The 12,097-nt window shown below is 43.1% G+C and overlaps 1 protein-coding gene across 1 annotated transcript in view; it reads left to right on the top strand.

The window, feature by feature from the left end:
* The window catches only part of LOC124552663 (serine/threonine-protein kinase Warts-like), a 121,034-nt gene that overhangs the window by 93,987 nt on the left and 14,950 nt on the right, over positions 1 to 12,097 (top strand). The window contains exons 7-9 of the mRNA XM_047126987.1: positions 1,091 to 1,188; positions 5,937 to 6,153; positions 9,023 to 9,181. Of these exons, the coding sequence (XP_046982943.1) occupies positions 1,091 to 1,188; positions 5,937 to 6,153; positions 9,023 to 9,181 (474 nt within the window). The remainder of the gene's footprint in view (positions 1 to 1,090; positions 1,189 to 5,936; positions 6,154 to 9,022; positions 9,182 to 12,097) is intronic.

Genomic DNA, 12,097 nt, shown 5'->3' with positions numbered 1-12,097 from the left:
TTAGCTCTGAACATTTCCTCCAACATTTCCATTCCCCTCATGTCTACCTTCACTCTTTTGATCCACATCTTTGATTTTTTTGAGCTCCAGTAAAGAAAAGGTAAATATTCATTCTGTGCCCATGTAGCCTGTTTAGTTATCCATATAATTATACTTCATCTTTTCGTATTAAAATTCTGGACTCGCGTTTGTGATTTAGGTTTAACGTGATTTCCCTAAGTCGCAGCAGAGAAATGCTGGGATGCTGTTTTATTCCGGTCTCTGATCACAATATGAATTCTTTAGACGATGACCGGTTTCAGTCTGTAATGAAAATCATCAGATCTTTTTTACACCATGTCCTAAAGTGATACAGCCATAATGGCATCGTCAAAACATATAAATATAATCAGCATTTTGACGATGCCATTATGGCCATATCACTTTAGGACATGGCATAAAAAAGATCTGAGGATGGTCATTACAGACTGAAACCGGTCATCGCCTAAAGAATTCATATTGCGATCAGAGATTGGAATAAAGAAGCATTTTACAGTATTGGATAACTGTTTGTATATGCGATTATGTCGCAGTTGGTCAAATGCTTGGATGGTTCCTTTGAAGGGGCACGGCCGGCTTCCTTCCCCAATTCGAGCTTCTGCTCCGTTTCTTATGACCTCGATGTTGACCGGACGTTAAATCCAATGCTCCTTCCTTCCTTCGAATGGCAACTTTTTGACCGACACTTCTGTTAAGTACCAGCAAAATTTGTCTCTATAATTACTTTATTAAAAAATTTGTATTATAACATGTGTAGTTTCGCTCTGCTGGAGTGTTGCTTCTATGCCTGATCGTGTTGCAGCTGCTGGCCCAGCAACGTGCAGAGCAGGAGCGCCAGAGGCAGGTGGAGGAACAGCAGCTGCGCCTGCAGCTGGAGCTGCAGAGACAAAGGCAGCTGCAGCAGCAGCAGCTGCTGGAACTGCACCGGCAGAGGCAGCTGTTGGAGGCGCAGCGGCTGCGGCAGCAGCAGCAGCTAGAACTGCAGGCGCAAAGGCAGCAGCAGCTGCAGCTGCAAAGGCAGCAGCAGCTGGAGTCTCAGAGGCAGCAGCAGCAGCAGCAGCTGTTCCTGGGACAGCAGCCGCCGCCGCCATCTGTGGTACAGCAGCAGCAGGCCTTCTTCTCTGGCAGGCCGACACTGCAGGGATTCAGGTGAGACCACGTCACACAGTTTGTGGTGATCTATATCTACATCTATATACACTACTGGTCATTAAAAGTGCTACATCAAGAAGAAATGCAGATGATAAAGGGGTATTCATTGGACAAATATATTGTACTAGAACTGACATGTCATTAAATTTACACGCAACATAGGTGCATAGATACTGAGAAATCAGTAACCAGAGCAACCACCTCTGGCCGTAATAACGGCCTTGATACGCCTGGGCATTGAGTCAAACAGAGCCTGGATGGCGTGTACAGGTACAGCTGCCCGTGCAGCTTCAACACGATACCACAGTTCATCAAGAGTAGTACTGGCGTATTGTGACGACCCAGTTACTCGGCCATCATTGAACAGACGTTTTCAATTGGTGAGAGATCTGGAGAATGTGCTGGCCAGGGCAGGAGTCGAACATTTTCTGTAACCAGAAAGCCCCGTACAGGGCCTGCAACATGCGGTAGTGCATTATATTGCTGAAATGTAGGGTTTCGCAGGGATCGAACGAAGGGTAGAGCCACGGGTCGTAACACATCTGAAATGTAACGTCCACTGTTCAAAGTGCCGTCAATGCTAACAAGAGGTGACCGAGACGTCTAACCAATGGCAACCCATACCATCACGCCGGGTGATACGCCAGTATGGCGATGACGAATACACGCTTCCAATGTGCGTTCACCGCGGTGTCGCCAAACACGGATGCGACCATCATGATTCTGTAAACAGAACCTGGATTCATCCGAAAAAATGACGTTTTGCCATTCGTGCACCCAGGTTTGTCGTCGAGTACACCATCGCAGGCGCTCCTGTCTGTAATGCAACGTCAAGGGTAACCGCAGCCACAGTCTCCGAGCTGATAGGACGTGCTACTGCAAACGCCGTCGAACTGTTCGTGCAGATGGTTGTTCTCTTGCAAACGTCCCCATCTGTTGACTCAGGAATCGAGACGTGGCTGCACGATCCGTTATAGCCATGCAGATAAGATGCCTGTCATTTCAACAGCTAGTGATACGAGGCCGTTGGGATCCAGCACGGCGTTCCGTATTACCCTCCTGAACCCACCGATTCCGTATTCTGCTAACAGTCATTGAATCTCGACCAACGGGAGCAGCAATGTCGCGATACGATAAACGGCAATCGCGATGGGCTACAATCTGACCTTTATCAAAGTTGGAAACGTGATGGTACGCATTTCTCCTCCTTACACGAGGCATCACGACAACGTTTCACCAGGCAACGCCGGTCAACTGCTGCTTGTGTATGAGAAATCTGTTGGAAACATTCCTCATGTCAGCAAGTTGTAGGTGTCGCCACCGCCGCCAAACTGCTGTGAATGCTCTGAAAAGCTAATCATGTGCATATCACAGCATCTTCTTTCTGTCGGTTAAATTTCGCGTCCGTAGCACGTCATCTTCGTGGTGTAGCAATTTTAATGGCCAGAAGTGTATGTTTGACATCATTGATAGATGGAACCTAAACCTGAAAAAATATTTATTAACTCAATTCCGCTGAATGTGTACAGTTTTGTGGCTTTAGTTTAATATTAATAATAACATAAGAAAAGACTCCACAAAGCATTCTCCCAGCCTAATCAATTAACACCATAGAAATTAAGCACTTCTCCAAACTACTGAGGGAACAAGAGCTGCCAGTAGTTTATTTCCACAGCTCTGCTTCCATTGCTTTGATCCACATCACTGATATTTTTGAGTCTGCATGCAAAAGTTAAAAATTTGTTTCTTATTTTTTTCTAGTCTAGCCTTTTTAGGTGCCCATAGAACTTCATTTTACATATCATATTAAAATTCTTAAGCAACAACGATGTAAAAATACCATATGTATGGGAGGGTCCCGAAGGGTCTCATTGATCATGTTATATAAACAAAGGTATTGCTTAAGGTGTTATTGTTGACATTGCTATTTCGAACTTATGGCGAATATTTTTTCTTGTAATACCCACTCAATAAATAGGAGAAGGCGGGGTACGGTGTAACATGGGACACATGGTAACATTCCAGTTTGTGGGTAAGTGAACATGTTCGTAGCCTTGTGAGTAACCTTTTACGGTTTTCATTCGTTACAACCTTTGGCCATCATGCTTTGGATTAAAATTCATCTTCAGTGTGTAGTGCAAAAAATGTGTTTTGAGGTGTATGAAGTATCATAGTATAACATTTTCTCTGTTATTTACATTCTTGAAAAATTGCTCTAATTGTGTGTATTATTGCCTTAGTCGTATACTATTGTATAATTATTATTCTCGGCCATAATGGCTATGTTAGTGAACCGTGACTGTGTGGGATAATTATTTATGGAGGATAATTATTATATTCAAATGCCGCACCAGCCGCTACAGTAACAAACAATGGACAAACAGTTTTAGATTAATCTAGTTTAATACTGTTTATTTTTAAGTAACATTTCTCTGTATGTATGTATGTACGTATAAACGCCTGAAGGTGAACAGAACATGTTAGAAACGCGTTGTATTATTTTAGATTAAACACAAAATAAAAAAGTGATTGGTAGCAGAAATTAGAAATAAATAACTACTGTATCATACTGTATCGCAAAAAAATTCGTAGTGTTTTGCACTTTTTTCGAAACTTACAAAATTATATAAATGGTTTAATGTGGGACACAGTGTAACACTGTTTCAGCGATGTGGAGAGTACAACCCCTGCTCTGGTTGGCACTAAAAATAACGAGGTACAAAGTGAGTCTCAGGAAGCCCAACTCAGTATAATATACCAACTGAGCTAGCCGTACGATGCCGAGAGTTGGTTGGTCCTGATATTTTGCAAGCTTCCCCTAAAGCTAATGAAAGAACCAGCAAACAAAAAGTTAGACAGAGGGAATAACATGCGTTGTAACAAATAAGCCAGTAAAAGAAAGTGTCTGCAGATCATTCAAGGCAGTGAGTGACTATACAGGATACTAAAAATTAAAACCAAGAAGGGAAATCTTTTTTCCAGAGAATCTGACTTACCTAGAACAACGAAATACAAAAATAAACGGAGATATTAAAGATTAAAAGCAGGGCAAGGAAGAAAACAGTAGAGCAGCTGCTGAACTCAGTTCTACCTCAATAGGGTTCCTTTCCAAGATCTGAAGAGTGATAAAGTGATCAGGAATAAGTAAGATGAAGATGAGTATGAAGTAACATTTCTCCATAGCAGGGCCAAAAAGACAAATGCGTTTGTGTATCCACACACAACCGATACAACATATATGATGGAAAAAAGTGTAGCAACAGTTTTTATTAAAATATTCCGCTGTATAATGCCACAGTTTGAGGAATATCTTGTTGTTGGTTCTGAATAAGAAATTCATAAGAAAACAGCTAAATAGCCTGGAATTTCCAGCCAAGTTTACATTTAGCAATGGTTTTACCAAACACCTGTTTACTCAGAAGAATCAAAAGGCAGCAGTGATGCCTTAAATTTGACATCAATTTAAAATTTTTTTGCTCAATGAAAATTATAAAAAACACTGAAATTATTTTCAAAGGTTTTAAATATTAATTTTTTCTAGCCTTTAGGTTGTATTCTGAAGCAGTTGAGTAATACAAATTATACCAATAGAAATACTTGTTGCATCATACACAATATGTGTTACACTCTACCCCACACTGAGCACACTGTAACAGTTTACATTTTTACTTGACAGGAAATTAAAGAAACGATTTCAGCGTATTCCTCACCACAAAAATGCAAACGAACTTCTCCTTCTCATGACAATGCAAATCTTCATACAAGTCTGCGGACGCGAAACGGCCTCACAGAGCTTTGGACTGCCCTTCCTCATCCTCCCTACAGCCCGGGTCTCACATCTTATTACTTCCACCTATTGTGTCGAGTGAAGGATGCGGAAGCAGTACGTGGGTGATGAGGAAGTTATTGATCCAGCAAGACGTTGACTCCGACGTCGGCTAGTAGAGTGGCACCGTGCAGGCATATGTGCCAGTAAGGTGGTGTAAGACCGACGCATTGAACGGAGATTATGTTGAAAAACAGGGTTTTGTAGCCAACAGAGTGGGGAATAATATGATGTATTTGGATTCCGAATACTCGTAAAATCAACCTCCTTACAGAATGTCTGTCATTATGTACTGAACGCCGCTCGTACTATCGATAATGAAGTAAAACTAAAGTAAACACCGCCAGAACAGGCTATGAACGCCCAACGGTACCGACCGGCCGCCGTGTCATCCTTATCCCACAGGCATCACTGTATGCAGATACGAAGGAGCATGTCGTCAGCACACCGCTCTGCCGACCGTATGTCAGTTTCCGAGACCGGAGCCGCTACTTCTCAGTCAAGTAGCTCCTCACTTTGCCTCACAAGGGCTGAGTGAGTGCGCCCTGCTTGCCAACAGCGCTCGGGAGGCCAGATGATCACCCATCCTAGTGCTAGCAGTAGTTTTTTAACTACATCCGTTTCAAATCCTTACTGAGGCTGTGAGATGATTGTTAAGGGAGATAAAATGTATGAGAAGAAGAATGTCTTCACAAACAAATTTTTCAAAATTTAAGGAAATAACTGTTTTGTTACAGTGTGCCCCACCTCCCCCCTACAGTAGTTTCTTTCTTTTTTTGCATTCTTCTCTGACTGGATACTAACCGATCAAAACCTTAGCCACAAGGGTTCACAGAAGGCTAAGTAGTAGAGTGAAGTTTGGAGGTTGGTTATCCTGACGGCTCACTGGTTGGCTACCCTGTGTGTGTGTGTGTGACAGGTCCCAGAGGCAGGAGCAGCAGTCGGCGACGGCCAACCCCGGCGTCGTGGACGTGCTGCCCAGCGTGGGCGCCGAGCTAAAGCCACCGCCCCCACCCCTGCTGCGCAACAACAACAACAACAACAACAACAACGCGGCGCAGTTCCGCGGGTTTTCCCCAGCGCTGAGTCAGCGCCTGCCGGCTTTCCTGCCGACGCCCGCATCGCCTCAGCAACAGGTATCTCAGCCACACAGGCCGACAAACAACTGAACACTAACTCATCATGGGTTTCTGACTACCCGACAGACAACACATTAGGCAAGCAGTAAAGGAAACCGAGGAGATACGTGGAAAGAAAATTAAACTCTGTTTGCAGCACTTTAGGCCACTTCTCGAAGCAACTCGACTCTTAAAATCCGAAACTCCGCTCAAACAGGCCATGAAGGCCCAACGGCACCAATCGGTCGCCGTGCCATCCTCAGCCCACAGGCATCAGTGGATGTGGATATGGAGGAGCATGTGGTCAGCACACCGCTCTCCCAGCTGTTTTGTCAGTTTATCTTGAACCTTGTATGAAGTTAGAAGAAATTTCCTAGTTTCAGGTCCTCCTCCACTTGATTTTTAGGATTCTGTGTGTCAATCTGATAAAACAGAAGGACAACAATGCTATGACATAAGGGTTCTATCTTTCTGCCTCTCTCTAACTTTTCTCACGAACAGCTGGACAAATCAAGTTAAAATTTGTGTCACATACTAGGGTCTACAGTCCCCTGGCGGTGTAAGAATTTTAAGCTTCTAAGACACTGCACTCAAAAGATATGGCCATAAGAAGCTCATCTGCAGAAATCAACACGGTTTTAAGAAACAGCGGTCATGCAAGACACAGCTGGCCCTCTTTGTGCATGATATGCAACAGGCTCTAGATGCCGGCTCCCAGGTTGATGCGCCGGCCGCGGTGGCCGTGCGGTTCTAGGCGCTCCAGTCCGGAGCCGCGCTGCTGCTACGGTCGCAGGTTCGAATCCTGCCTCAGGCATGGGTGTGTATCATGTTCTTAGGTTAGTTAGGTTTAAGTAGTTCTAAGTTCTAGGGGACTGATGACCACAGCAGTTGAGTCCCATAGTGCTCAGAGCCATTTGAACCATTTTGAGCCAGGTTGATGCCACATTTCTCGACTTTCGAAAGGCGTTCAACTCAGTTCCGCACTGTCGCTTGCTACAAAAAGTGCGCGCTTACGGTCTATCCAATGACATATGCGGTTGGATGGAAAGTTTTCTAACAGACAGAGAGCAGTATGTCGTCCTGAATGGAGTGACTTCAACAGAAACAAGCGTAACATCATGTGTGCCGCAGGACAGCGTAATGGGTCCGCTGCTTTTTACGATTTACATAAACGATCTGGTTGATGGTATTGACAGTGGCATTAGAGTGTTTGGTTATGATGCTGTAGTCTACAGGAAAGTAGTATCACACGAAAGTTGTGAACAAATCAACGAGGATTTGCAAAAAATAAATTGTGTGGTGTAATGACTGGCAGTTATCTCTCAATATTAGTAAGTGTAACCTACTGCGTATAACAACGCGAAAATCCCCATTAATGTACGAGTACAAAATAAATGATCAGTCTTTGGAAGCGGTAACATCAGTCAAGTATCTGGGTATGATTATTCGAAATGATCTCAAATGGAATGATCAGATTACACAAGTAAGGGGTAAGGCGAACTCTAGATTGCGGTTTATTGATAGAATCCTGAAGCGATGCAGTCCTTCAACAAAGGAAATAGCTTACAATACGTTGGTTGGTCCAGTCCTACAGTATTGTTCGTCTGTATGGGACCCTTACCAGTTGGGTCTAATTGAAGAGACTGAGAAGATCCAAAGAATAGCGGCAAGATTCGTGAACATTTAGCCATCGCGAGAGCGTTACAAATCTCATAGAAAGTTCGAAGTGGGACACACTTGCAGACAGACAGCGCGCTGAACGGAAGGGGCTGCTCACTAAATTCGTTAATCCGATCTTCGCCGAGGATGTAGAGCATATATTAATACCAGCAACTTTCATATCGCACAGTGATCACCATTCAAAGATGAGGGAAATTAGAGCTCGTACTGAGGCGTTCAGACAGTCGCATTTCCCTCGCGCGATCCGCGAGTGGAACAGAGGGGGAGGGGGGGGGGGGGGAATATGACTTTGGCACGATTGTGCACTCCGTCACTCACCGCTTGGTGGCTAGCGGAGTATCTATGTAGATGTAGATGTTTTGTTTCTCGAAAACGCACTCATCAAAACCTATAGGGTACTCCCCGTTCATGTTGAATCATGAAATTTGGCACGATGCTACGTTTCACAGTGCAGATAAAAGAAATATCAGAAAGTCGTTAATTTTTAAGTATGTGACACAAATTTTTTTTCTCATTTCTTTATCCGTCTGTCTCTCCGTCTGCTCCCTTTTACTCTTGAACAGATTGGCTTATCAAGTTTACATTCGTGTCACGAACTAAATTCTATGGTTCCTGAGCGATGTAAAATATATCAGGCTCTCAAAAGATTCGGCCACTTATGTCATATGTTTTGATACTCAAAAACTCACTCATGAAAAGTTATAGGGTGCTTTCCGTTAACTTAGAATCGTAAAACATGGCAAGTACCAAGGTTTTACAATACAATTACAGGAAAAAATAAAAAAATTGTTACTTTGTAACAATATCTCAGGGAAATATTTTTTTCTTATTTTTATCCATTTGTCAGTCTCTCAGTTTGTTAAGACCTATTTTCGTGTGAAACAGTTAGCCGAATTTTCAGATTTATGTCAAAACCTTAATTTTACATTCTCCTGTCGGTGTTAAAGATTTACACTTTCTAAGTCAAAGCAAGATTAGGCCACTTACGTAAAGTAAAATAAACTGGAAATTGTTAAATTGTAGTTATATTACACAAAAAATAGCTTTTTACCTTTGGCACATACATTGCATTCAAGATCTGTCATGAACGTTACTGCATTCAAACATGAAATGCTAGTTGCAGTCATGTTCTAGTAAGTAAATTAAAAGAAATATTTGATTAAATCTTCTCTTCCTACATATATAAAGTGAAGTGTCTGCTCTGCAGGTGCGGGCGCAGCAGCAGCAGCAGCAACAGCAGCTGCTGCAGTCCGGCACGAGCCCCGTGCTGAGTAGGCAGGTTCCAGATGGCAGGGGACAGCAGGTGCTGATACAGCAGTCAGTGCCCTTCTCGCTGCCCGTACAGCCGCAGCCGCAGGACGTTTCGGTAGGTTCACTCTCATCGTCAGTAGCACACTCCATCAGAAGTGAGCCTTTAAGCTTGTGCAATTTGCAGGGATTCACACAAAATAATGTTCATAGTTCCCCCATGGGACCACGCCATGTAATGGAAGATAACCAAGATTTTACTTTCATAACACTATTATAACACAATGATGCAGGCTGAAACAATGGCCGGCCGGTGTGGCCGAGCGGTTCTAGGCGCTACAGTCTGGAACCGCGCGACCGCTACGGTTGCAGGTTCGAATCCTGCCTCAGGCATGGATGTGTGTGATGTCCTTAGGTTAGTTAGGTTTAAGTAGTTCTAAGTTCTAGGGGACTGATGACCACAGCAGTTAAGTCCCATAGTGCTCAGACACATTTTTGAACCTCAGATGTTAAGTTCAAATGGTTGAAATGGCTCTGAGCACTATGGGACTCAAGATCTTAGGTCATAAGTCCCCTAGAACTTAGAACTACTTAAACCTAACTAACCTAAAGACATCACACACACCCATGCCCGAGGCAGGATTCGAACCTGCGACCGTAACAGTCCCGCGGTTCTGGACTGCAGCGCCAGAACCGCTACACTACCGCGGCCGGCTCAGATGTTAAGTCCCATAGTGCTCATAGCCATTTGAACCATTTGAAACAATCCATCCCGTGTCCCCTCCTTGCTCTGCATGCACCATACTGGCACTGCAGTTACCACAGTTGCATCATCACCGTAGATAAGGTGAGGCCCATTATATCTTAGGAACATCAACAGTGTATGATTATTATATCATTTATGCCTGAAGTATATTCAGGATTAACCCTACTTTGCTCATTTCTAAGGTGGAATGCCTTGGCAATACTGATGTGAGTCAGGTTAGATGGAGATTAGCAATGTCTGATGGGTGAATTGGAGTTTATATCAGGGACGGAAACGTAATCTGTGCAGCTGTGATAGCTGTAGTGCCGAGAGGGCGTCATGGATAGCACATGTGCCTAGTAACTAGGAAACAAAGGTTCGAATCCTGGTGCTGGTACAAATTTTAATACATTGCTTCAGCGTAGAACACTATCATTCTTAAACGTGAGATTCATTATGTCTCAGGAAATCAGCTATGTATGATTAGTATCGCATACAGGGTGTACAAAATTACTTATACAGATATGTAGAATTATTAGGGGAGATTAAAAGAAACATCCTTTTACATGACACAAATACGAGAAGTGCGCCGGTTTCCTGCTTGGGGCTCTTGAGTGGTTTGTAGACCTTCCCTTAGCGTAAGGTAAACAGTTCTCTGACTGCTTCGTATGCAAAGAGTTGGCCCTGGAATGTGATCTGTAAGGCATTTTCATGTTACTGCTACGAGATTTCCGAACGTATGTATTGTATACTGAAAAGGGAGGTAATATTCAAGAGCCACAACAACCATGTCTGGAAGTTTGAAAATCCTAAGGAAACTCACGTGTTCCACTATGAGGCGAGGTATTGTTCACGATCATGTAATTGGGCCATATTTACTACCCAGTACGCACAGAGGAAGTTACTTCATCTTTATCCTTACCCCCCTTCGTACCGTTAAGACGTAACTGTCTCACAGATCGTATTCCAGGGTCAAAGTTTCGCATACAAAGCAGTCAGAAAAGTGTGGACATTAGCCTTCAAGCCTTGGAGTACTATCATCAATGTTGGAGAATGTCCCCCACTAGCAGAAAGACAACGATTAGAGTTCCAGCATGACAGGACCTCACCACAGTTTCCCACTGCCGCCAGAAAACGACAATCTTTTCCTCAGTCATGATTTAAATAATGAAAGGTGCACCAGTTCCTTGTGTTTTGATGCTTAGTACGGCATGTTCCGAAAGTTTATCCACATGTTCAAGTGCATTTGTGGATTTGTTTACATGAATATGTTTGGCGATGTTTGCATGTGTGATTTTCTGCCTCTCTCGCATTTGTGATAGACTGCAATCAGAAATTCTAACAAAATTAATCAGTCTAACCGGAAAAAGACGCAAAAGAGGCGGATAATCACATATGTAAACATCACCAAACATTATCATGTAAACAAATGCACAAATGCGCTTGAAAATGAGAAAAAAAATTCTCGAAACGCGTTGTGCTAAGCATCAAAACGTAAGTAACTGGTGCAGTTTCATTACTTAAATCATGAGTGACACAATTGCAGGATTCCCCGAAACATCTAATATGATGAAAGAAGTTAAATTTTCCTCAGTTGTTGGACTGGCAGAAGTGGGTCAAGGAGAACAACACGCTTAATTGTGACTCCCATGTATCCATATATTAACTCTGTTATTAAAGTCAGTCAGTCAGTGTATACAGTTTTAAACATAGTACAACAGTAATTTGGAAGCAAACTTTTTATTTGATCAATGGTACAGGGTGGCCAGAATAAAAGAGACTCCTTTCACATAGACAGTTCACTCGTCTGTTGTAAACACTGAATACAAGTAAATTATTGTTATGAGAAATAGTGTACTGAACATTCAGTAGGTAAGCAGTTCACAGGGGTACTGAAAATGTTCATCATAAACTTCGGCACACACTCAGCACGTCTCAATATGTTTCTGGAAGCTTTTTCCATTTCATCTGGTGTGATTTTTGCAATCGCATTGTGAATGTTTGTTTTGAACTCTATAAATTGTATGCTCGTTGTTACTGTAGACTCTACCCTTTAAACTGCCCCCAAATGAAAAATCACAGCTAGACAGATCGGTGAATGTGGAACGCCATAAACCTGCGGAAACTGAACGTTCTTCTCCGAAAGCTTCATGGACGTATGACATCGAGAACCGTGTTGCTGGAAACCCGCATACTCTCGTTCTTCGTCCGTTAGCTGCGCTGTGAATGGTTGCAAAATTCCCTTACATACACTTGTGAGTTGACGGTGTTATTAAAGAAAATGGGGCG

Source organism: Schistocerca americana, chromosome 10, assembly GCF_021461395.2.
Source record: "Schistocerca americana isolate TAMUIC-IGC-003095 chromosome 10, iqSchAmer2.1, whole genome shotgun sequence".
NCBI classification, from domain to species: Eukaryota; Metazoa; Arthropoda; class Insecta; order Orthoptera; family Acrididae; genus Schistocerca; species Schistocerca americana.
This window is presented reverse-complemented; position numbering and strand designations above follow the sequence as displayed.